This window comes from Periplaneta americana, chromosome 10, assembly GCF_040183065.1.
Source record: "Periplaneta americana isolate PAMFEO1 chromosome 10, P.americana_PAMFEO1_priV1, whole genome shotgun sequence".
NCBI lineage: Eukaryota > Metazoa > Arthropoda > Insecta > Blattodea > Blattidae > Periplaneta > Periplaneta americana.
This window is the reverse complement of record NC_091126.1, coordinates 97,970,060-97,997,742: the sequence shown is the minus strand read 5'-3', so window position 1 is coordinate 97,997,742 and position 27,683 is coordinate 97,970,060. Positions and strand designations below refer to the sequence as shown.

Genomic DNA, 27,683 nt, shown 5'->3' with positions numbered 1-27,683 from the left:
CTATTTTTTATTTCTTTCCAGGCAGGCTCACCTCTGTATGTTTTGAACAGTGCGCATAATCGAATTCGCGTTCTCCTGTCCGTGAGTGTGTCCCATTTTAATGGTGAATTTTTCCGACAACACTTAAGAGCCCGTTTTTGAATCTTTTCCAGTGTCTTAATATGTTCTAATCTGTAAGGATCCCAACATGCAGCACCATATTCCATTACTGGACGTACTAGTGATTTATATGCAATCTCTTTGGATTTATCAGAACCTTTTCTTAGTACCCTCATCACAAAGTGTAACGCTCTCCATGCTTTTCCCGCTGTGTCTGTAACGTGTTCCCCCCAGCCGAGATCGCTGCTAAATGTTATTCCGAGGTATTTACATTTGTTAACTTCTGGAATGGTTTCACCCCCTAACGTATACGATGCGACTATTTTATTTCTTTTCCTTGTAAAGCTGATGGCTTTGCTCTTTAGAGAATTTATTTTCATTTTGTTGGCTATTGCCCAATCATTTATTCTATTGAGGTCATTCTGGAGAAGAGTAGTATCTTCATGACCTTTTATTTCCCTGTATAACATACAATCATCCGCGAATAAGCGAACCCTAGATAAGATATTAACTGGCAGATCATTTACAAAAGCCAAGAATAGAAGAGGCCCCAAGACACTCCCCTGCGGGACCCCGGAAGTAATTTCAATTGGGTTCGATAATTCCTCCCCTACCCGTACTCTCTGAGTGCGACAAGTTAAAAATTCCTTGATCCACTGGAGCACTCTGAAGTCAATCCCCGTTGATTGTAGTTTAACCAACAATATATCGTGTGGGACTACATCGAATGCGCGTGAAAAGTCAATAATCACTGCATCTACTTGGCTATTGGAATCTATTCCGTCTTCTAAATCCTGACATACCGTTACTAATTGACTCTCACATGAATAGCCCCCCCCGAAATCCATGCTGACAGTTATGTAACCAATTTGAGTCATCCCAATGCTGCCTTAGATAAGCTGAAATCAAGTGTTCCATCTGTTTGCAAACCACAGAGGTAAGGCTGACCGGTCTGTAATTTTTTGTATCTGAGCGAGACCCTGACTTATAAATTGGCACCACTATTGCATCTTTCCAATCTCGCGGGACAGTACCATTGTTAATTGATATTTCAAATATACGCACTAGATAGGGAATCATGGCTTCCCCTCCCAATTTTAGTACGTCTCCAGCGATACCATCAGGTCCTACTGATTTATGAGTTTTCAATTTAGAGATCCTTCTCCTTATGTCCCTAGGCTTGATAGAAAACTGACCCGTATTTTCCACAGAAGCTAAGTGTGGTACTAATGTCCTCATCCCAAAAACAGAGGCATAATAGGAATTTAATTTTGCTGCTTTTTCGCTGTCCTGTACGATAAATTGATTGCGGTCATTTTTTAGGGGGAGGCTCAAATAATTTTCCTTGCGTCGTCTCTTCACATATTTATAAAATTCCCCCCACCCGTTTTGTTCACCTTTGAAGAGTTTGTTTAGGTAATTTTCCTGCGCTATCTTCTTCGCATTAAGCAGTTCTTTCGATAGTTGTGTGAATTTTGTTTGTTTTGTAAGGCTTTCCTTGCGCTGTCTGTAGGATTTCCTTAGTTTTCTTTTCAGTTTCCGTATGTATTTATTATAATATTCCGGATCGGGATTGTTTGATAAGCGTTTAACTGGGATAAATTTCTGTATTCCTGTTAATATAATCTGCTTGAACTCCGCCCAGCATTCTTCTACACTACTGCCCTTTACTACCCATGATGAGTACTTTTCTCTAAGATAATTTTGGAAGCCTTCTCTGTCCGCTTTGTTATACTGCAAGATATTTTTGTTCTTTTTACCGCTTTGCTTGTACTTAGCATTCCATAATATTTCAAGAATTACCGCGTCGTGGTCACTAATACCTGGAATCACTTCAATACCTGCGACTATTTCTGAGGGTCTTAAAATAAATATGTCTAGTAACGAATCTCCCCTTGTCGCCCTGTCTGTTACTTGAATTAAGTTATGTTTCCAGATGAATGCGTTTACTAATGACTGGGCTTGACTCATCCCTCCCTCTATTGTACCCTGCCAGTTTACCTGAGGCAAGTTTAGGTCCCCTGCAACGATAACATACTGCCCGCGGATTTTTCTATTTTCCAACATATCTCTTATTTTATACAGTACGTTCAAGCCTTCTTTCGGGGCCCTGTATAAACCGATGATGTGTAATATGTTTCGCGAATAATCATCCTCTATGTCTACACCCAACATTTCGAACTCCGAGTCCTTAAAATTTTCAGCGCTTTGCAGGCACTCTTTTACACATATAAAAACCCCTCCCCCTGTTCTATAGCTTGCATCTATAAATCATTTAATATAAAGTGAAATGTTACTGTCATGTAAGATTCAGTACACACAGATGTCCACAGGTCAGTTGGACATATTCAGCATATTCGGTTCTTCTCTTCACTTCGAACATTTTCTCCTCGTACTTTTCTTTAGCTACATATCGAAAATAATTAGATAAAGGAAAAATAATATTTTAGATTCATTTCCCTAGAAAATTTCGTCTTTTCAAAATCTTTCACTATCATCTTTACATGATCACAATAAATATTTACATTGTCTGGAAAGAAACACATTAAACAAATTAAAAAAAGTAATAGACCTGGTTTCACAGACCATTGTTAAACAGTTAACATGGTGTTAGTACAATTTAATAATTAATTTAACAAGAAGTGTGTTTCATGAATCATTGTTAGCACTAATGTAATGTTAATCTCGTTGTTATTTTAACATAATAATTTCCTATATTTGAGAAACTGACCCGATGTAAATTTTTAAATAGCTGCCAGGAGATATATTTTGCAAGTGTGCGCATGCATGTTGTGTTCTATATAGGCTAAGTGTTTTCTTACCTGTTCATTGTTACTTTGCTAATTGTAATATTTAAACTATATTATACTTTCGGTAATTCAGTGTTACATGACAGCATGCCACGCTATAGTCTATGGAGTGTGCAAATAGTCTACTTGTTTAAGCCCGCTTAAAAACGACTCAAATGAACAGCTCAGAAAAACACATGATATTAAATACGTACAAAACAGAACAGAATTTAAATCCGGCCACACTGATTTCGGACATCACAAATAAAACTACATATGCCAAGGTTCTGTTTATCAAGTGATTCATGAATACAGTATAATTAATTGTATAAAAAAGTCAAAAAAGAAAAAGCCATGTGTGGAGATTGTGGATATGGTTGAAGAGTTTGATAAAAATGTTATCACAACAAAAGTGCACGTGTTTTTCTTTCGAAATGAACTGTCTACAATAGACAAAGTCCTTGCTTCAGTTAATGAAGATCCTGATTTACCGGATATTCGAAGAACATTTTTTGAGTTATTAAAGGAACTTCAAGTATGTTCATAGTGGATATGATAGTATGCTGATAAAGATATTATTATTCAGTGGAGGCGAGATATTTTATGGGCTATAAAATCAATGAGGCAATTCTACATTACTACATATTATTATTTCCATATAAGAAATAATTTTTGGGTGGGTCAATGGGATTATAGCATTCAAAGACATCTTTCTTCCAAGCACTTCACACTGCTCAAATTTTTGGGTCAGTTCTGTAAAAATTTTTGCTAAATTAATAGTCCCCAAGAGTGAAGGTTTACTAACTAATTTTCGTTAACAAAAAAACTAGCATGACAGTGTAACAAATTAAAAGTTCTGTGTGTCAAGATACTCTTCTCCTAATTATTAAGACCAAGCCCAACAGTGTGATTTAAGACTTCGACTGTTTCAGCAGACATAACTAAATTCAAAGATTGAGAACCCTCTACACAACTCTAAACCTGTACTGGTAAGTTAACTTTATAACGAAATTTTAAGTTTAAATTGGAATGCCTGTGAAACAAGTGATACATGTTTGCAAACTTACCTTGTCTTCACTTGCCATCTTTGGATCAAGGGGTTCAGTTTCAGACTGTACAATATTTTCTGATTCAACAACAGGGCTTGATGTATCATTTAGATGTGCTGTTTTATAAAGGTTTCCATTGGGCTCATCTTTTATACATTTTGATTCCTCTTCACTTCCTTTTTCAGAATTTTCACTATTACTGCCTAAGCTCTTATCTTTGTTTTTTGATTTTTCAGGAACAAGTTTATTATCATTTACTCTGGTTAAACAAGAGCGGCGTGGTGTTTTCTTAATTACTTCAGAGGACACAGGGGTTTCCAGAAGTTCAGAAAAACTTTCCTTTCTCATTTCACCAATACCAGTAACACATTCTGATAGCAGTACAGAATCTGCTTGTGTAATTATTGTACATAAATCACTGTCAATATTTTCACCAACTGCTTCTGGACTCCCCAAGAAGATGTCTGCATCACTAATACTGTCATTTAAACCGTCTTTGCTAATAAGATCACTAGACTTCATCTTCTCATCTACTTCACTCTCAGAAATGTTGCAGTTCTCGGTTTTGTAACTATAGTGTTCTACATCGCAATTTACCTCAGACTTGCTACTAATTTCTTGTGAAGTAGTAATCTTTCCACCTAACGTGTCCGAATCAGAGTTTGTTACAATTTCTTCCACGTTAGAGGCTTCACATTCGTGCACTGCATTGGTATTTTCATTTAATAACTCATATTTTTTAGCAGTCATATTTAAGTTATTACACATTGAATCACCTGACTCTGCAGTATATTTCAGAAATAACCTAAGATTGTTCGAATTTTCTAAGACATTTTTGTCATCTTCTAAATTTTCAAACTTTTCTAATTGGTCAGAATTTAAAATAATTTGGAATTCTGGCTCTAGAACTAAACTGTCTAATTTTGGATTGGTATTTGAAATTTCAAATCCTGTGGGAACACTTTCACGAATTTCACAAACTTCTGAAACATCAGGTTCTGCACTTATTCTTTGCATATTACTGGACTCAACCACATTTTCCAAAGTTCCTTCAGGTTTTGAATCTAAAGCAAAATTCGAAGTCACTGACTGTATATTGTGAGGATTGGATTCTGTTTCCTCTGAAATTATGGAGGTTTTGTCAATGTCATAATGTGATTCACCGAGTTCTTCTTCAACACAGTCACAAACACACAATTTGAGATCACTTTTATCAGTCAAGCACACACTACAAACTTCATTGTTACTTACTCTGCTCTCTTCAAAAAGATTTAAATCATTTTCTTCTTTGCAAACCTGGTTTCCTTTATTTTCACAAATTATTTCTAAGTCACAACCTAAGTTGTCCTCTTTAATTTCCTTGCTTACAAATCTGTTTAACAAGCTTTCACTAGGATTTCGGAGAGAACCTCCTAATTCTACACCAGCTTCCTTTCCAGGGAACTGATCTATCTCATCATCCTCTGTAATCCCTTCCTTTGTGAAATCTTCCTTTGTTTCTGAAATCAGAGACTGTTCTGACTCACAAACAATGTCACGGCTCTTTTTGGGATCATTATTTTGATGCCGACGACACCTTTCCTCATGCTCACGTTTCCAACTTTTTGCTCTTCGCTCTGGTATAAGTTCTGCACCATCCATGTTACTCCCTGAAAATATTAAATTAAGAATGGTTAAACTTAATGTGTTTGAAAACCTAAAAATTGAACAAACTGGTCACATATTAAAAAATTCTCTCTTGAAAGTATAGGAATAAAGATTGTAATTTAAACTTCACATCCTCTGTCAATGTATATTTACACAGTCAATATAGCATCGTAAAATAACCCAATAAAATAAAAAAATACACAGTCACTATTATGTGTCATTCTACACAAAAAAAAAAAAACCTGCTTTTTCTAGTACATGGTACATATTCATTTAAAGGGTCTATAAACATTTTTTTTCATTGGTTCAAAATAGTGATATAAACTAAGGAAGATATGTATTAGCATTATTTGGAGTTTAATTTACTTCTACTTAATTTTTAATCAACAGTGCAGATATGCATATGGTGGCTAGACGGCTGTTTTTCTACTTTCTACCTGGTGTGCCAAAATACTACTTCAGGACGCAAAATTTCCCCAATTTTTTGCCATACCATTAACAGGAAAATTTGTATATTTGAATGCACTGTTAGCATAATTTATTTTCATAATCTTGTCAGTTATTCATTCTCGAGCCAGACGTCCTGTGCAAATTGCATTATCGTTATTTGTAACATTATAATGCTTCTAGTTAATGTGGTAAGGTAAGCTGTTTTTAATTTGGTGAAGTGATGGGAAGATTTCATAAAGCTTCTTCAATTAAAAAAAAACATGCCAAAAAGTAAATGTTCTTACTTTTTCTAACTTGGTTATTTAACGATGCTATATCAACTACTGGGTTATTTAGCATTGATGGGATTGGTGATAGCAAGATGAGACCGAGAATTCACCATATATTATTACCTGACATTCGCCTTATGGTTGAGGAAAACCTCGGAAAAAACCCAAACAGGTAATCAGCCCAAGCGGGAATCGAACCCACGCCCGAACGCAACTCTTGATTAGCAGGCAAGCACCTCAGTGGCAAAAGGGTCATTCCATGGTGACTAACGTAACAAACTGAGATAAGAGATAAGGGGTTATATACACTAATTTTATAAATGTGGAGGATCATTTCAAAATGTATTAAGTGCACAATTAACAATTTTTTAGGAATGAAGAAAAACACTTTACTTCCAAACTGGGGAATATTTATGTAACATTTAAACGCCAAATTTTATATACTGAAATGATGATTGAAAATCCTAAATAATTCAAATTCTTTCATTATTAATGATTATGTTACTTTAATTTAAAGTTGTTACTTAACATTGCAGGTCACAATCTCCAAAGGAAAATGTCCAAATAGCAAATACAATAAAACCTGATAAGACGCTGTTCAAGGGACCGTGTGTAAAACGCGTATTAACCAGAACATCATATTAGGATATTAGGCGGGTATACTAATTTTGACTTATATACAGTATCTGTTAGCATTTTTCTTTATTGAAATACAGTGAAACCTGTCTAAAGTGGCCATCTGAAGTTACCTTGTAAAATGGCCGTTTTATCAGGTGGCCGCTTGATTAGGGTTGCGGTTTTTATGAATCAGCATGAAAATACTGAATTTCATTGACTTTTTAGTATTGTGCGCGTACAACAATCGTGCATATTAACCCATTAGCGCCCAGAAAAAAAGTTATTAAAATTTTTTATTATTTTTATTAAATTATTGTATTAAGGGTGTAAGAATTAAGGAATTGCCACATTTCTGAAAAATAATAATATAATCTATTAGATATTAGCTGATACCATATGGTATCACTGGGCGCTTACAGTACTGTCATTACACAAAAATACAAAGTTAGCCTATGCTACAATAATGAGGCCTGAAGCTCTTCATTCAGTTCATGGTGTATGGTATTTAGCGAAACATGTCACACACAAGCCTACATTACATTTCTGACACATTGTTCGGCCAAAGGACTTGCATCCTTCACCAGCCCATCTTCTTCTATTGCAGTGAGCAACAAAATGATGGAGTCCATAAAATCTCAAATCTGATAAATTTTATCGGGAAGGATTTGCTCTTCCAGGGGATTTGTGTGGAACACCATAGCGCGTTAGATACACTTGGACAATTTCTCTTCGGAAGTCAAGCTGCGATGTTCCCTTGTGGATTTTCTTCTAGAGAAACCATGAGTTCATTACGGCCATATCTAACAGCCAAGTGACAATGAGCCAATACCACTTTTTGGATCGAATACCGATACAGTATTGCGCAATCCCTTGGTCCATGATATCTGTTCGTCCCATATTGGAATTATATTTCGCAATACAGTCTGGACGAGGTACCATAATATTCTTGTCTTTCAGTGAGTACCTCTTCACATTTCCAATTGGGGCAAGTCCAGTGCTGTTTGATGCAATTGTAACAATAGAATTATCCATCCATCTCACAACAATAATACCATTGTTGTGTTCAATAATATGCTGAAACGTGCCCCTGATTTCCTTGGAGAAAGCTTTCTTATCAGGTAATGGACATGACTTTGATACTCTGTTCTCTCTTACGGTACCAACTCCACCATATCCTAAATGTTTCAGATAAGTGAATAAATCCACTCCTGTAAACAAGTTGCCCATGTAAATGGTGAAGGGTACACGTTTGGTTGGTAGTTCATCCAGCATGAGCACTAATGGAGACGCAGCTTTGCCAAATAAACTGTCATAATCACTGTCACCACGCTCGCTCTTGCCCTGATACAAGTCAAAATCAACCAAATATCCATCACTAGTATTTAGACACCACACTTTATATCCAAACCTTATGGGTATGTATAAATTGTTTGCAACCGTGGCATCCACAGTACCTAACCATTGATTCATCGTAAGACAATGATTCAGTAGGTATAAAATTAGCCAGGAATTTTTTCTTTAGTCTGTCCATAAGTGGGCGAATTTTCCACACATTATCTTCACTATTCGGTTCTGTGTTATCAGCAAAGTGTAAAAATCTCTGTATCTGGAGAAATCGATTTCTTCTCATTGAATTGCTGATCATACATCCTTTTAGAAGGCAAAGTATTATACCCACTTAGAATCAAAATACTGAAGAAACACCGCAATTCTGACACGGTAATTTGAGGATCCGCTTCAGTTAGAAAATGTGCATAGTGCTGAGTCTCTTTGACAAGTTATTCTAGTGTCTCATTATCAAAGAACTCTTCAAATAAGTCAACACACGACATATTTGAAAAGCGTGTATAGTCAGCAGTAGGAAATGAAAAATTACTACGTTCCATATCACTTTCGATCCAGTCATATGTAGTTGGGTTAGTTTTTCTTTGTTGAATCCAATCAGGTGCTTGTTGCTTACGTTGTTGTTGTTGTTGCTGCTGCTGTTGTTACTGTGTAGGCTGTATGGATGGTGGGAAGACACTAGAAGCAGTCACATTTGGTGAATCAAATCAGACGCTTGTTGTTCAGGTCGTTGTTGTTGTTTTTGTTGTTGTTGCTGCTGTTGTTCTGTATACTGCAAAGATGATAAGAAGACACTAGAAGCGGCTAAACTTTGTTGAATCAAATTACATGTATGTTGTTGAGGTCGTCGTCGTCGTTGTCGTTGTTGTTGTTGAAGCTGCTGCTGCTGTGTAGGTTGTACAGATAGTGAGGCGACACAAGACATTTCAGATGGTTCATAATCTCCTCCAATTCATTCATTGTTTGCTAAGTGAATTTCAGCTGCAGTACGTAACTGACGTCCTATTAGATTATTATATCATTCCTCCCTCATCTTCGTTTCCTGAATCTTCATCAGTGTCAACATGGACGTCTGGTGGCACAATAAATATATCCTCAGTTTTATTTGCTACGTCATCATTTGCTTCTATTATATCTAATAATTCAGATAGTGTCAATCCATCACTGGAATAAATAAATAGGAGTAAATAAATAAATATATATAAATAATTTAATTATATATAAATATACCATATTTTTATGCCTATGATTGTAGATTGTATATAATTTACGGTTATGCTGTCTAATTAGGCACAACATAATATTTAGAAAATGTGATACACGTATACATGTCTCGATGTTATAAATGCCCAGTGATACCATATGGTATCGTGGTCTTTAAGACATTGTTGCATAAACGTTATATATATTATTGTCATTTAAAATGTGCATGCCACCTCTTTGACTCATTGTTAATACATATTACATATTCGTTAGAAAGATAATGAAGGTTAAAAGGATGATATTGTACTTACACGTATTGAACGTCCATGATTTTCACTTCTCACAACCACATCCACACTCTTGAGATTGGCCCAGCTCACTAACAACTCACATGTGTGGAATGTCTACTCGAGTGCATCTGTTACTTCAAGCTGAAGAAAATATGACCCTTAGACTCAACCCCTAAAATACCAGGGGCCAGTACTGTCAATGTTACACTTATAGTGCAAGTTGATACCAAATGGTATCTGTGGGCGCTAATGGGTTAATGTCACCCTCTTCCATTCTTGCAACTAGCCTTTTCAAAACTTGCTTGTGGTACCTCAGTTTAAATGACTGGATAATACCTTGATCAAGGAGCTGGAGACGTGATGTTGTATTTGGAGGAAGAAACACCAATTTCACGTATCACATTGCAATTTTGTCGTTTAATCTTCGAATTGCCAATTCCCAAACAATGATGATGTCATCCAAGTTTTATTGTTGGCAGTCCACTTCACCCCCAATAAGCCCATGTCAACATTTTTCAAACATCTCGGTTTCAATGATTTTCCTATCATTAAGAGTGGTTCTTTTTCTCCTGCAGCATTACAAAAAAAAAAAACAGCAGGTTTATTCTGTCTTTTGCGAACTTCCCCCCTTTACATTCTTTTTTCTTAAAACTTAAAAGTTTTGTTAGGGAGGGCCCTGAAAAAAAAAAAAAAAAAAAAAAACCTGTTTCGTCAACATTGTAAATGTCTCTGAGTTCATATTCCGCAAGAATTGAAGGCAGTCTATTTTTTCCAGTCTTCAATAACATTAGTTGCAATGTCACCTACTTCACCAGACAGAGAACGAAATGCAATGTTATGCCGTTTCCTAAAGCACTCTAACCATCTTTACTAACAACAAAATTGCTTACATTGAGTTCTTTGGCAATTTCAAGAGCTTTCTCTTGAATCATAGGCTCATTTACTGGCTATTTCTTCGCCCTCGCACACTTGAACCATTCGTAAACGAAATCATTCACATTACTAAACACAGTTTCTCTCTTCCTCTTTTGGCCACCACGCTTATTTTCTTCCCACTCTTTTAACATTTCATATTTATTCTTAATTTTACCCTTCATGTCCTTCCACATTAGAATATATCTGCAATTTTTCTAGCAGATGTACCCTTCTCACTTTCTTTAACCATTTTTCGTCTCACCTCTAAACTTAACACCACTCTATATTTATTGTTAGACATGATTTCTCTCTCAAACTAACTTCACAGTTCCTCTGAATCAACTGAATGAAAAAAGAAACATTCGTAAAAGCTGGTCCAAATAGAGAAAGATAGAAAGAAAAGAAAAATAAATAAAAAAATTCGAATGGTTAACTACTGACCTAGAAACATACTATGACATTTTCGATAGAAAAAGTCCGTGTTTCAATCCTTTAAAAACGAGTAAGAATTTATAGCTGTGCAGGGTCGGAGTGGAAAGTGACAAAAGAGTCATAAAACAGTAACCAACTAACCCCGAAGTTATGGAGGGTGTACTGTTGTACACTTAGCTATTGTCCCTGTCCTCTAACCATCGAAAAAATAGGCCACACAGTATCCCTGAAAAGATTTTTTGTTGGACAGTGACTGTTATAGTCAGGTTCCAATCCAGCCGGCCGGGGAATGAGGTGGCCGCTAAATAAAGAGAGAATTTGTATTAATCTTATGGAAAATCCAATTGGTTCCAGAGAAAATTGGTCTTTTGGCCAGGTGGCTGTTTAAATGAAGTGACCGCAAAGGCATGTTTCACTGTATTTATTTTAGTAATTATTTTACGATGCTTTATCAACATCTTAGGTTATTTAGCATCTGAATGAGATGAAGGTGATAATGCCGGTGAAATGAGTCCGGGGTCAAACACCGAAAGTTACCTAGCATTTGCTCATATTGGGTTGAGGGAAAACCCCGGAAAAAACCTCAACCAGATAACTTTATTCCATCCAATTTCTTGAACTGCTTTGCAAGCACTTTATAATCTCTGATGGCTCAATCCTTTCCAAGTGACTTTACCTTTCCCACAGACTTGTAAATCTCTCTGTATTCTTTAGGAGTAACAACATCGAAGCATTTCCGGAGAGCTTTCTCTACAACTCTAAACTCCCTGTCTGCGGGTAAGAAGGAATGCCCTCTCACCAGAAAGATTACAATAATAACATTGATGTGAGCTAGTGCTTTCTCTTGGAGCCAAAAACAAGAGCATGAATCATGTGCAAGTTTATATTTTGGCCTCCACAGACATCACCAAAAAGCCTAAAGGTGGTGACCGAATCCTCAAAGCATACTTCGTCTAAATAGGAAATAACACCCACTGCCACCTCGTTCGCCCCTCTGCTACCCTCGGTCTCGTTCCATGTAAAGAATGTAGGATCCTTATTGCTGACATCAATAACACACAGTGCATAAAATGATATATGGCGTGAATAGTATGCTTTGCCAATTGATAATTTAGGAAGAGGTACTGTTGCAAATTGAAACAGAAACACCTCGTGTCACTGGGATGCTCTGTCATAAGTTTGTGGAAAGTCTCTGAGTGAAGTTTGTATGCTCCCAACTCAGCCAGTAGCTGGTTCTTTTTTTTTTTTTTGCAGTATCTGTTTCAGACTTGATCTGAAATACCATGCAATCACAATAACTGCAAGCGTCGGTGGCAGGCTTCCTACTTCCCTTTGATCTTTCTCCAACAGCTTCACACCCCTCCATGAAGATAAGAAATGAACTGACATACACTTCTAAACTTAAGTACGCGTCACAATAACAGCGAGAAATAGCAGTAAAAGAGCAGGTTGAATGCAGGCTGTAAAACTTAACATCACGAAAGTTGCATATAATACATTTTGAAGCGATAGTCTAGATGTACATAACACGATTTGATCCGATTCATAGCTTTCAATGCTAAAATAATGCGGGATATAATACGAAATGTTCCAATCTGAGTTTAGAGTGTTAAAGAGGGTGTTCGAAATAGGGTGAAATCGCAGCAAACTATATTTCGATCAAGGGTGCACTTAATATGTATTGAAACGATGCTCCACAAATATTCAACAATTTTAAGTGTTTAATAATAATAATAATAATAATAATAATAATAATAATAATAATAATAATAAACGATAATAATAATAATAATAATAATAATAGTAATAGTAATAGTAACATTATGAACGTTAATTTAATGAATGTAATTACACCATTTATATATTATACATATACATATATACAGTGTAAATGCATATATATTAAAACTAACAATTACAATGAAATTGAAAAATGTAAAATACTTTAACAACAAGCATTAAGAAATTTATTTTAAATAACTACATTTAAATATTAACTGTATCAGCCACCAAGGCAAGATGGAGAGACAGACATTTATCCAACTTTTTAGTCTCACCGCAGGCAGGTTCCCATTCAAAATACCGACAAAGAATATTATAGCCCGGCCATTTAGAAAGACGTTCCCAGAGAGAAAACATGCGAGTAAGAGTGCTGACTTTCCTCCTCGAGAAGGCTTTATATTAAGTTTTTTCATTTCATTTACTGTATTCTATAGAGCTCACATTTGTATTGAAGCTTTAAGATGTGGAATAAGTCACAGTTTTGTAAGATTACAATTGTACATTTTTTTTTACTATATAGATGAAGAGGCGAGATAGCCTAAGGCATATGAACTGTGTGACAGAGGAAAGAATGAGCTATCAGAAACAGAGTTTGTTTCATGATGGTTGATGTTATACGAATCCACTGACACGAAAATTCATCTTCCCCCTCTATATCCATTGGTGATATAGCCACAGCACATGATAAGGTCACAGGATAGGTCTTGTCTCCTCTACTACAGTATAGCTCACGCCAAAATTAGTTACATGATTCTCAGTAGAAAATATCCTGAGTAAATCTGTGATCGGTCAGGCTGCTGTACAGCATATTAAGACGCCACTTTGAGGACAACATTATCTACTGTGTGAAACAATAACATTTGCCAAAGGAGAAAAACATTAATATTTGAAATGACAATTGTAGGATCATTATAATAACAACAAGGACCAAGATGAGGACGACAGCAAGAATCACAACATGAGCTGTGATAAGCACCACAACAAAGATCATGATAAGAATTACGACAAGGTCAATGACAAGAACGACGATAGGCCTAAGTATCACGACGTTAATCATGATCCTTGTCATGATCCATGTCTTGGTATTTGTGATCCTTATCGTGATCCATGCCATGGTCCTTATCGTTATAGTTGCTGTAGATCTTATAGTGATCCTTGTCTTTGTCACAGTTATTGTGGTTACCATTGTTTTTGTCATGTTTCTTATTGTGGCCCTTATTGTCTCTGTTGTGGTCTTTATCATGATCCTTGTCACTGCAATGGCCCTTATTGTTCTTGTTTTTATCATGATCCTTATCATGGTATTTATTGTCTTTTTTGTTATGGTCCTTATAGTAGTCTTGGACCTTATCATGGTTCAAGTCGTGATCTTTATTGTGATCTTTGTCTTCATCGTGGTCCATTTCGTAATTATTATCGTGGTCCTTGTCTTTGTCCATGTCGCGTTTCTTATATTGGTCCTTGTTTTTCTTGTTATGGTTCTTATCGTGATACTTAATGTTTTTGTCGTGGTCCTTGTTGTCTTTGACGTGTTCCTTATTGTGATCTTTGTTGTCTTTATCGTGGTCCTTGTTGGCATTGTAATAGTCCTTAGCGTCTTCGTTGCTGCTTTTGTCATAGTCCTTATTAGGTATTTGTTGTCTTTGTCATTGTCCTCATCGTGGTCTTGATCCCTATCATGGTTCTTGTCATGATCCTTATCGCGGCCCCTATCGTGATCATTCTCGTGGTCCATGTTGGGATCTTTATTCTGGTCCCTGTCTTTGTTATTGTCGTGGTCCTGTAGTGGTCCTTGTCAATCTCATAGTTCTTATCGCAATCCTGTTCCTTGTGACCCTTATTGTGGCCCAATGTCATAGTCCCTTTCATGATCATTCTCGTGATGCTCGTCACGATCCTCAACGTGGTCCTTGTCTTTGTACTTGTTGTGGTCCTTGTCATTCTCATAGTTTTTATCGCAATTGTTGTCCTTGTGATCTTTATCAACGTCCTCCTTGTGATAACTGTCGTGGTCCTTATAGTGATCCTATGAAAGTGCTTTTCGTGGTCCATATCACCATCCTTATGGTGGTCCTTGTCTTTGCTTTGTCCTTGTCACTATCCTTATCTTTGATGCAGTACTTATCACGATCCTTTCCTGATTCTTTTGTTGTCTCTTTATGGTTTTTTTCTTGGTTCTTATCATAGTTCTTTCGTGGTCCTTAACGTGATCCTTATCATGGTACTTATCATTCTGCATGTCATGGTCCTTATTCTGATCTCTTTATCACAGCCGCTAGTGCTGTCCTTGTTGTTTTCTCCATGGTCCTTATCATAATGCTTGTTGCCATTTTAATGGTCTTTATCGTTTCACTTGTCCTTGTCATAGTCTTCATAATGGTATTTCTTGTTTTTGTCACGGTCCTTATCTTGTTAAATTTCGAAGTCTGTATCGTGGTTCATGTCGTGCTTCCTACCATGATCCTTGTTTTGTTTGTAGTTCATGTCGCGATCCTTATTGTGATATTTGTTGTGATATTAATCGTGGTCCATATGTGATCCTTATCGTGGCCCATGTCGGAGTCCTTATCATGATCCTTGTCATGGTGCTTGTCGCAATTCACGCCGTGATCCTTACTCTAGTCCTTGTTGTGATCCTTATCGTGGTCCTTGACTTGATCCTTATTGAGGTCCATATTGTGATTCTTATTTTGAAGCTTGTCGTGTTTTATGTCGTGATCCTTACCATAGTTTCTGTCGTAGTCCTTATCGTGCTTCTTGCCATGGTCCATGTTGTGATCCTTATCGTTTTCCTTACCGTGGTTCATGTCGTGGTCCTTATTGTGGTCCTTGTCGTTCATATCTTTGTCTTTTTCGTGGTTCTTATGAAGGTCGTTGATATCTTTGTCGTGGTCCTTATCGTTGTCCTTATTGTCTTTCTAATAGACCTTTTTGTGGTCCTGTGGTCCTTATCGTAGTCCATGTTATGGTACAGTATTTATCGTAATCCTTGTCGTGGTGTTTGTCGTGTTTCTTTCATAGTAACTTATATTATCGTGGTCCTTGTTCTCTTTATAATAGTTCTTTTCGTGCTTCTGGTCCTTTTAATCCTTATCATGGTCCATGTTGTGGTATTTATCATAATCCTTGTTATGGTGTTTGTCATGTTTCTTGTAATATGTTATCGTGATCCTGATCTTTGACCTTGTCGTGGTCCTTACAATTTTCCTTGCTGTCTTTTCCGTGGGTCTACATTAATTGTCACTTCAACATTAATATTGTTCTACCTCTTTGGTGAATGACTTTCATGTTACACGGTATATTTCAAACTTTCATGAAAGGTAAAAGGACGTAAAAAGAGACCTACAACAGAAATAGACAGACAGCTGATAATATTTTGCTCTGGTGTGTACTTTTGAGTACGATGAAAAATAAGCGTATGCATGCACGACCAGATATCTTCCTGGTTACGTCGATATCGCGTGAATAGCGCTGTAGAACTTTAACTTTCGACGGCCAATAGTCGTCTCATTCTTTTTGTGGGGAAACTGTAAATAATTTAAACAAGGTTTTCTTTCAGTTAACATGATTCGTATAACGTAATTAGGTCTACTGTCTTTCTTATTCTGTATAACTTTAGGGATATCAACATAACATTTAGACCTATTGGTTGTAGTTAATTGTAATGCTTAACATTTACTATTACTAATGTTTAATAATAGGTCTATTAGTGAGTTTTAGTAACACTTATAATCATTATAATCTGTTAAACTATAGTACAGTGTTCTGCAACCTTTCTCTACTCACAGCACACCTTAGACAGGCCAAGACTCAACACAGCACACCAAAATGTTAATCCCCTCAAAAACATATTATGATGTAATGTAATCAAATTTATTATTATTATTATTATTGTTATTGTCATTAACATTATTATAAAATAGATATCAACTCTTGTATTTATTAACAATTTATGAACTTTATTTCCCTCTCGAAAATACACATTTGTTACTAATATTAAAATAAATAACTTTACTCATACCGTCAATGTGATCTTAGGCCTGCTTAGCTGCACACAGGTGGTTGATCTGTGGCGGAATCATTGACAGTGCAAGCCTCATTTCTTATCGATGGATTTGAATTTCTTCTTTGATGTTTTGATTTCAGTTAACGTTGAGAAGCCAAGTTCACACATATACCTATGTAGTTGAAAATGGCAATAACATTCCAACTGCCATCTCGTAGATAGTCGAGTATTCAGTCCTTATTGACAACCAAAATTTTTCCAAAGGTACTTCGAGAAGTTTTAATTTCAATTTTCTGTCTGCTTTTAAATCTGCTAGTTCCTCTTGTAAGAGTATTTTATTCAGAAGATGTTTCGAATCCACAATGAATGGATCACGAACTCGGTCTAAATCTTGAACATTCTCTCCAAAATAATTCTTGAACTTCTGCTGCAAGATTACTAAATGTTATATTATGTTTTATTTAATGATGCTCGCAACTGCCGAGGTTATATCAGCGTCGCCGGTGTGCCAGAATTTTGTCCCACAGGATTTCTTTTACATGCCAGTACTGACATGAGCCTGTAGCATTTAAGCACACTTAAATACCATCGACCTGGCCCAGGATCGAACCCGCAACCTCGGGCATAGAAGGCCAGTGCTATACCAACTGCGCCAACTAGGCCGACAAGATTACTAAATGTTCTTTAATTAAGTCCATCACCACTTCATTACCGTCAGCAATGGACCATACATTTACGAACATCTCAAATGACCCATTTTCAATAATCCGTATCCACAAATTCAGCTTATTCACAAATCCTTGAATCTTATCCATACCAGTCAGAATATTTTCGTTCCTAACTTCCATTTTTCTGTTAAGCTCATTAAAATTTACGAAAATATCGTAAAGATATGCCAACTTAGATACCCATTCATCATCTGTAAATAAATCCGTGAGCTAATGCCCCTGTAGTAAAAAAAAAATGCAAGTACCTCCTCTTTAAGTTCAAACATTTGCGCAACACTTTACCTCATGATAACCATCGCACTTCTGCATTTAGCAGGAGTGTAGTGTGCTCTGATTCCATTTTCTGGCACAAAATGGAAAAAAAGCAGCTTATTTTGAGGCCATGATTTGATGAAGTTGATAGCTTTTACTACATCCATCACAATTTTCAGAGGAGATGGCAAAGACTTAGCAACAATGGCTTTGAGGCGAATGAGACAATGGTCACTCCGTATGTTAGGATTTACTTCACGTAGTTTAGCCATAAATCCTTTCACTTTGCCTGTCATAGAAGCGGCTCCATCTGTACAAACACTAATGCAATCCTCCCACGTTAATTCATTAGGGACCACATATTCATTAGCTGTACGAAATATTTCTTCACAAGTTGCTCGCTCAGGCAGTTTTTTGCAAAAAAAAAAAAAAAAAAAAACTAGCAATTACATCCCCATCAACGTACCGAATGTAAGAAAGAAATTGTGCGTGACTGCTAATATAGGTGGACTCGTCGATCTTAAGTGACAACTTTTTACTGTTCTTTATTTTCTCCTTCATAATGTTTTCGATGTCACTCGACATGTCACTAATTCGATGGCTGTTTGTGTCAGCAGAGAGAGGAATTTTAATTTTAATTAATTTTTATTGATTTTACTAATTTCTTATAATAACAGGTAAAAGTTCATGTCACACCTTTCACCTTGAGGAGGCACACCAGTGTGTCGCAGAATACCAGTTGCAGAACATTGCGTATAGTACTCCTGGGTTGGCACTATTGACTTAAACAAGAAAAGAAATTCAGGTCCGGCAGCCCTCACTGGTAATGACCCACACTCTCCATAAGTTGACCCACTTATCTCACAGACAAGTACCTGCTAGCAAATTCCTCGGTCTACCTCTCAAATATTGAAACTTCGCTTCTCACCCGAGGCCACTACTTTGAAGATTGCACATGTAAACTGTCAAGAGTTTTCTGTCTCACTTCCATGAATTTCAGGCAATATTTTCCCCCCTTGAAGTTAGTGTAATATTAATTAGTGAAACATGGTTGTCACCATCACTCCCCTCTGCACTTGTTCATATGAATGGACTATGAATGGAATGTGTTGCAATGACAGAACAGGTAAGCAGGGAGGAGACATTGGGGCTTACATCAGGAGTGATCTTCTGCCGAAAATTATATCTGTGGTTTTAAGCCAAAAGTTGATATGTCCATAGCTTTATCATTGGACATATCAACTTTTGGCTTAACACCACAGATATATAAATCCCCAAGCAAACATATGGCACGCCCCAAATTCATTTTTATCGAAATCACTGTTATCTTTAAAAAGTGCCTTCTCTGTATTGCGTACAAGCCTTCTAAAATTGGATATTTATGTGACGTCAAAACTGCCTTGTTACAAATCTTACCAGATTACGAACACATATTAGTCATGGGAGATTTTAATACTGATCTTCTAGCCACAACCTCAACCTCCACCTTACAGCTTCAATATATGTTCCAAGCCTGCAACATGTCCTTCCCACCCTTGAATCTCACACATCATACCAATACTTCTGATACCTTTTTAGATTTAATTGCCACGACCAACCCAAAGATAATTGTCACGTGGGTAGTGGACAGTTGGCTTTTCCAGGCATATCCCACGCAGAATATTCTCTCCAGTATCCGAAACTAGATACAGAATTATAACATACAGAGACTTGAAATACATTGACGAAACGAGACCTGACAATGACGCTCTTCATTTACCTTGGCACAATATCTGGAATCTGCCGAAAATAGATGACAAAATAAAAATGTTCAATGACATGGTACTTGAGTTATACCTGTGAAAACCAGACGAATTTCCAGGCAGTCTGCTTCTTGGATGACTCAAATAATTAGAAACCTTACAACAGAATGAGATGCCGCATACAGAACCTTCAGAAGAGACAAGTGTGAGCAAAATCTGAATGCCTACACAAAACAGTAAGAAACAGAACAACTCAGGCATTCGAAATGCAAAGCTTCGGTATGCACATAAATCATCGATCCTTCTGCTAGTTCGTCTGAAATGTGGAAATACACACATTTCTTAGAATTGATAAAAAAAAAAAAACTGGCAGAATGATTGTAACATTCCTCTTGACAGTCTTAATGATTACTTCACAAAACAACCATCTAAAATTGACAATGAAATTAAAACTCAGACATTAAGTGAATTGGATAAACCTTCACCCTCATGAGATAAATTTTACTTTTTACACGTTACATGCACTTAAGTCTGGAGAGCATTAAGAAGGATTAAAACAAAATCACAAGATACAGATAGAATCAGTATAATTTTTAAAAATGAAATAATTAACATTATACTTTCTACACTGACTCATATATTCAATTCTTCACTCATAACTGCCACTTATCCTAAAATTTGGAAAAAAAGCCATAGTGCGACCCCTCCCAAAATTAATTCCCTTTCTGCTTCCAGTGACTTCGGACCAAACAGCATTCTTCCTGCTCTGTCAAAGGCTTTTGAATATATTGTTCACAAGCAAATAACAGATTACCTTAATTTTTATAATCTTATAAATTACTTCCAGTGAGGCATCAGATCAAGGCACAGCACAACTGTAGCCCTTCTCAAAATTACTGAAGATGCACGCGAAGCAATGGACAATCGACATGTGACAATATTAACATTACTTGATTTCAGCAAAGCATTTAATTCAGTTGATGTAGATATTCTTCTGGGCAAGTTACGTGTATTGTATTTCTCTGACAGCAGTATCGTCTGGATAGGATTTTATCTTCGTGATCGCCTTCAAAGTGTTTCTCTTAATAATCGGTTTTCATCATGGCTCATCATAGAGACTGGGATTGCTCAGGTTTCTGTTTAAGGGCCTCTTCTATTTTCAATATATATAAATGAAGTTTCAGAGGCAATATGACACTGTTGGCAGCATCTTTATACAGACAATCCACAACTGTACAAACACTTTGCAATCTACATCAGTCCCGATTCGATGAATGACAGTATAACTAAATTAAATTCGGATTTAAAATCTCTAAACTCCTGATCACAGAAATTTGGCTTAATTCTGAACCTGAAAAATCACAGGAAATCAGAGTATTCTATCGAAATTTAAAAAATCTGTTCTTTCTGCCATAGATGTAAGCAACACTTACATCCCATTTAGTGCAAGTGTGAAAAATATTAGTATTCATATCGATGAACACTTAAACTGGGCCACGCAGACTAAATATGTATGCAAAAAAGTATTTTCTATACTGTACTCTCTTCGACGAATAAAAAATGTTCTTCCTTTTAAATTAAAACAAATCTTAGTCCAAACACTTACGCCACAATTCGACTACTGTGACATTCTATTATGTGATCTCAGCTATGACCTAACCCAAAAATTACAGTGTGTCCATAATGCCTGTGTTCGGTTCATATGTAATATCTTGGGACCGGATTTATAGGTTTTTACCTTTTTTTTTTCCTTACTTCTAAACTCATAATTGCTTGACAGTTTTTCGAATCTTGGTCATAAGTGTCGTATATTTAAATTCTGTTTAACCTAAAAAATCCTAAATTGGATCTTAAGAACTAATAAAAACTTAAATTACACTTTCTTTTTTTATATTTACTATGTTTTATATAAATATATACAGAAATTTAAATAAAAGTTATAATTTGTATACTCTTCTGCCTGGAAGAAGTTACCCAATCTGCAATCTTTATCCCTTCAGTTTTTTGTTGTTTAGAATAAAATTGTTAACAGGCAATTCCGACTTTCTTTTATAGCGGGCCATCCTTCAGTGGTTTCACCCTCCCAAAGATTCTAATTAGGACTGTATGTATTCTGGAATTTCCATTTCTCGCAAATTTGACATGCCAGTAGAAGTGTATGAAGTGACAACTTTCTCTTGAGGTGAATGAAATGCGAAAAAGTCGCATTGTTGAAATTCGTAAAGTTTTTGGGCGTGTTCCCTCATAGAAGACTAATTTTGCATGTGCAGGTATGAGCTGTGAACTTTTCTGAGGTTTCTGTGCATTCTGTCTTATTCTGGTGCTTCTGGTGTCAACATTTAATTTTTATAGTTTGTGTTTTGTTAAGTTATGCCAAAACAAGTGAAATCACATTTATTACGACAGTGGATTGGAAATGATTGCAATGGATGACAGGTAATACATGCCACATTCCAAAGGTAATGTCACCATTAGTCGTAATGCAGAAGTTCCTTATTTCTTCAAGTCCCAGCTTGTCTGAGTTCTTCAAGTCTTAAATTCGTGGTAATTTTATAAAATTAAGTAATATAACTGTTCTTTGTAAGGAGAATGTATATATCAGAATAAAACCAGAATGAATCCGAACATTACAATTAATTTTGTGTGGTTGAAAACTAAATTAATACTTAAGCCCCCTCCTTTAAATCTGTCCAGGTTATTGATAATGCTCCCTACCACAATGTCTAACTTAACCCCACACCAATCTCTTCAACCAGAAAAACAGATATTATAATCTGGCTTAAACAGCATGGCATTCCTTTTGACTCCAAAACTGTACAATCAGAATTACATTCATTAATAAAGCTCCGAAAACTCCCTGCAAACATTTAAAATTGATGTTCTTCTTGCTGAGTATTATCATAATCAGAGACTGGAACTTAGGCGGAATGCCTTTCTAATGTGTTACTTATGTTTTAAATTTTAAAAAGTGAATGCATACAAATTAAATCTTGTAACTGAAATGCTTAAGTTTTATTTTGCCTTTTTTAATATACCTACCTAATTTACGAAATAAATGTCTTTTATTACCTTAATTTAAAAACAACAATGAGTGCCAGAGCATAAACATATGAAAGAAAAGGTTAGTATTACTACTTGTTTTATACTTTGTAACTTGCCTTCCAATCAGTTCATAATTCCTTTAAATGTAACAATGAGTGTGGCAGTTAAAAATATGTTAAAGGTTTAAATTACTTCTTGATTTTCTATATATTATATTCTTGATTTTATATATATATATATATATATATATATCATTTTTTTCAGTTTCCATTGCCTAAGTAGATCATAAACTAGCTAGTAGCATACCAAAATTTGTTATTCTTGTTATATTATATTAAAGTAGTTCTTTCGTCTCATTAAAATAAATTATAAATTTAAACATGAAATTTTTGAGACAAAGAAGGATAGCAACTACATTATATACCCCTAATATTTTAGGAGGAGGAAAGGAACTGGCCACCCTATCCCATTACCTCCTGGCCTAGTTGCCTCATGAGTGATGTCTTATTCGTGTTACTCATGAGGTTCAAACCTGTCTTCGGACAGTTGACTAAACAACAATATTTTAGGAGAATTTACTCCTTTGAATTTTTAGAAGCGTTAAATTTTACTCCCTAAACTCCCTGTTCATGCACCACTGGAAATGTAATTGTTTTACTTTACAGCTATAAAGTTGTAATATTTTAAGGAGGCATGTTGTTATTATTCATTATAATTCATCTAAAAGAGCAAGTGTGTTGATGCTTATAATATCAACCAAATATCTCGTATATTTTTGCGATATTTCTTCTTACACTCTGTAGAATATTACGATGAAAAGTGAAAATCATACCATAATCTACTCTTTGTGAGTGTAGAACTGTCCTTTTGCATGTAATAAATGAAACACCAGAGCCACTTGAATCCCTTCAAGAGTATTATTTTTCAATATACGGCACACACAGGAAACAGTTCATATCTGAATTTGAAAAGAAACTAAATCTATCTCTGTTTACAGTGAGGGCTTCAGTGCATATTATGTGTTAAGAGGCTTGGATAATATCACAGTTTAATCTTGAAGTAATACATGCAAAACAGGTGACATATGAATACCATTCTTATACAGTCACATTCAGATTTTTTTAGCGAATGACACTCCTTAAAATTCAACCCTGGGTATAAATACATATTGTATGTGCCAGAAAATAATATAGGATGAATCAGTAAGACTCCATGATGATTTAACAAGGCAACACTGCCTCACTATCATTGGCTAGTCGACATGGACCAGCTTGAATTAGCTCCGCCTTATATGCCATCTAATTCTAAAAGTGCTATAAAGACCACACAACGTACAGTGACACTGTTTTATTTAGCAGTGCAGTTTTCATTTTCCCGTCGCCCGCTGCTAGGAGCTTATCTGTGGCCAAGTGGCCACCCAGTCTGCCTACATTGAAACATTTAGTAACTTATAGGAATTTGTACTTACATAACTCAAAGTAGGTGTTGAAAATGTCCCCATCCAACTGCTACACACTGTTGACACCTTCTTATGAAATTGTTAATTACTTTAAGAAGTTCTGCTTCACTGACTGATTCGATTTCAGCTCTTATATAGTCTTTAAGCTCATTTATTGTATGCGGGTTTTTTCGCATAAACCTTATTTTTAAGTCCCCCCCCCCCATAGATAGAAATTGTAGGCCTATGGTGTTAAATCTGGACTTCGTGGGGGCCCACAAATTTTTACTGATAATTTTCCTTTCGAAAATTCGACGTAATTCTCTCATGGGTTCTTTGGCAGTATGAGCAGTAATGGAGACTTGTTGGAAATAAACTGAGGAACATTCTCCATAAGTCAGTTCATCTAAAAATGGGTCAAGGATCTCATTCACTTAACGCTCCCTGGTAATTGTGCCCTGAGTGAAAATAGGCTCAATAATTGTGTGTCTGTTCATTGCACACCACACACCTATTTTTTCACTGCACAAAGGTGTTTCGAGTACAAGATTGGGTTTCTCCTGACTGTAATACCGATGATTTTGTGAGGATGTGTCTATTTAAATGAAAATAGGCCTCATCAGGAAAATAAATTTATGTCGGACCAATTTCCTCAGAATTTACTTTCTCTAAAATCCAACCTCTTATTAGGATTTTATTCATTTAACTTTTGAAATACCGGAATTCTCTATGACTTAAATTTAAGTAATTATGTTGCTTGATGAGCAGACTCACGCTTAAGAGAAAACCAGAAAATAAAGTGGTTTGGAAAACGTGGGAAAAAAACAGTGTTGGGAGGTTACAGCTTTCCATTAAAGAAACTTGCATGGATGAACTTTTTGAATTGATTATTGCTGAGCTGCCTGCCATGATGGCTAATGTAAATACAAAACGAATACAGCGGAAAGAGTTTGAATGTGATAAAAATAAAGAATCTGATATACGCATAATTCAAGTGGACTTTGCGATGTCATTTAGTTGCGATTATCAGAATGAATTTCAAAGTGCTCTTTGGTCATGCAGAAGTGTACTTTTATTTACTGCAGCTGTTTTCTATAAAGGGCAAAGTAAAACATACCTTATTTTTTCTGACTGCCAATCTAAGGACAAAGGCACTGTATTTGTGTTGCTTGACTTTCTATATAGGCCTAATATGATGAAATCATTCGATCAGGTGGTGATCACCCGAAGTTAGAAATAATATGGAGTGATGGCCCATAGTGAGGATTTAAAAATAAGTTCACGGTAAAGATGCTGCAAATACTTTCCAAGAATTACAAAGAGATTTTGCTTGGAAGTATCTTGCAACTGGCCACAGAAAAGGCATCCTTGATGGCACTGGAGGAAATGTCAAAAGGTAGGTTAGACAGAAAATTATGGCTCAAAGAGAAGAATGTGTTGTTCAGTCAGCCAAAGGTTGTAATGTTATTTCTTCAGAAAAGTCATGGAAGAATTTAGTTGCAATTCCCAGTATAAAAAGTTTTCATGTAATCTTATATAAACATAGAGGCATACATGCAATACAAATGCATTTAGGTTTACAGAAATTAATATAAATTCGTACGAACCAACTTCTGAAAACTTACAGAAAGAAGACCTTACTTGTGGGCAGTAGATTGTTGTGACCTATGAAGGAACTAAATATTCTGGAATAATATAGCAGGTACAGGCTTGTGACAAAACTGAAGTCTCAGTGATGGTAAAAGCTGAAGTTTCTAATCACTTCAAGTGGCCTGAATGACTTGACTCCATTTTCTACAGCCAACAAGAGATTGTCAAGAAACTGTCACCTCCAGATTATGTGATTAATCGTGGAGTTTTTAAGTTTTCAGAGCATTTTTAAAGTGGAGTAAACTGTTGTCTTGTGTTATCTATAAAAGAACATTCCTCTTTCAAATTAGTTGAATTTTCCCCTAGTTTAGTGATGTTTATGACTTTTTTTTTGTTCTGTTAAAAAGTTACGTATAATAAGAGTATTTACAGTCATTAACTGTTTTAATTCCTCCCATAAGTGTAAAAGTTCCACACATGATTCCTTGTATCCCAATACGTGACCAACAAAAAAAATTCTATACGGGCCTATCAGTTACCGGTAATATTTTGTTTGATGTGATTGCGTGAGATTATAGAAATTTCTGCAAATAATTTATAAAAAAAAAAAACAGCATAATGACAGCATTACCAGATGGAATGACTTTTCTATCAGAACTCAGTAATTTGTTAGGGAAATGCATGTGTCCCACATGTGACAATCATGTTTCTTGTATTTTCTAACTACACCAAAAAAAGATATTGTAGGGCCGAATTTAGTAGCGAGCTGGACTCCGTAGTGCTGATTATGATGTTATCACAATAAGCGAGATGTATTAACATCTACAATAGCTGCTACTAGCGTACAAAAAACATTCGCTCTATATATGCAACACAAGTATATTATAATTCCGATAAGAAGAACAAGATTACGCTCTATGGATGTAGTGGCAAGTCTTTATTTATGATTATAAGCTCATTCCCAAGTGTTGTGTATTGCACACATTCCTTACGACCTTCTTGAACTTTAAGCAATGTAAAATACAAATATAGACATAGATTATCCAAGTTGAGTATTGTGTGAATTAGCAGTTAAATGCCATTTTTTACATTCTGAAAAATTATATATTATATGGATCATATGAGGAGACAAAGAGGAAAACTAGAAAATAGAAAAGACTGGAGAATGATGGGTTTGGGTTTGCATTGAAAGACCTGCCCTTGGGCAGAACGCTATGAATGAATGAATGAATGAATGAATATATATATATATATATATATATCTTCATAGTGCTGCTGCCAAGAAGTCAAAAGGAGAATAAGCAAAGGAAGCTTTTAATAGGAAAAGGAGCATGTGGAGTGTAGCATTGTATGGGGCAGAAACATGGACATTACAACGAAGTGAAGAGAACTGACTAGGAGCATTTGAAATGTGGATATGGAGAAGGATGGAACGTGTGAAATGGACTGACAGAATAAGAAACGAAGATGTGTTGGAAAGAGTGGGTGAAGAAAGAATGATGCTGAAACTATTCAGAAAGAGGAAAAGGAATTGGCTGGGTCACTGCCTTCTGAAGGATGTACTGGAAGGAATGGTGAACGGGAAAAGAGTTTGGGGCAGAAGATGCCAGATGATAGATGACGTTAAGATATATGGATAATATGCGGAGACAAAGAGGAAGACAGAAAATAGGAAATACTGGAGAATGCTGGGTTTGCAGTGAAAGACCTGCTGTTGGGCAGAACACAATGAATGAATATTCATAGTTCTCTGCCCAAAGGCAGGTCTTTCAATGCAAACCCAGCAATCTCAAATCTTCACTACTTTCTGCCTTCCTCTTAACCTCCGCATATGATCCGTGTATCTTAAAGTTGTCTATCATCTGGTATCTTCTTCTGCCTCGAACTTTTCTTCCGGTCACTATTTGTTCCAGTGCATACTTTAGTAGGCATTTTCTTCTCAGCCAGTGACACAGCCAATTTCTTTTTCTCTTCCTGATCATTTTCAGCATTATTCTT

The 27,683-nt window shown here is 35.9% G+C and overlaps 1 protein-coding gene across 7 annotated transcripts in view; it reads right to left on the bottom strand.

Moving 5' to 3' along the window:
• Positions 1-27,683, bottom strand: part of LOC138707923 (regulator of nonsense transcripts 2-like) — a 199,197-nt gene that overhangs the window by 168,387 nt on the left and 3,127 nt on the right. For 2 of the 7 annotated variants that reach the window (XM_069837978.1, XM_069837979.1), the window contains exons 2-3: positions 6,427-6,582; positions 3,956-5,586 (exon numbers count right to left, since the gene is read on the bottom strand). In XM_069837978.1, coding sequence (XP_069694079.1) covers positions 3,956-5,586; positions 6,427-6,559 — 1,764 coding nt within the window. In that variant the 5' untranslated portion in view covers positions 6,560-6,582. Of the gene's footprint in view, positions 1-3,955; positions 5,587-6,426; positions 6,583-9,779; positions 9,900-16,908; positions 17,117-24,125; positions 24,311-27,683 lie in introns of those variants that run through there. The other 5 variants (XM_069837983.1, XM_069837980.1, XM_069837982.1 and 2 more) reach the window with 4 other exon arrangements.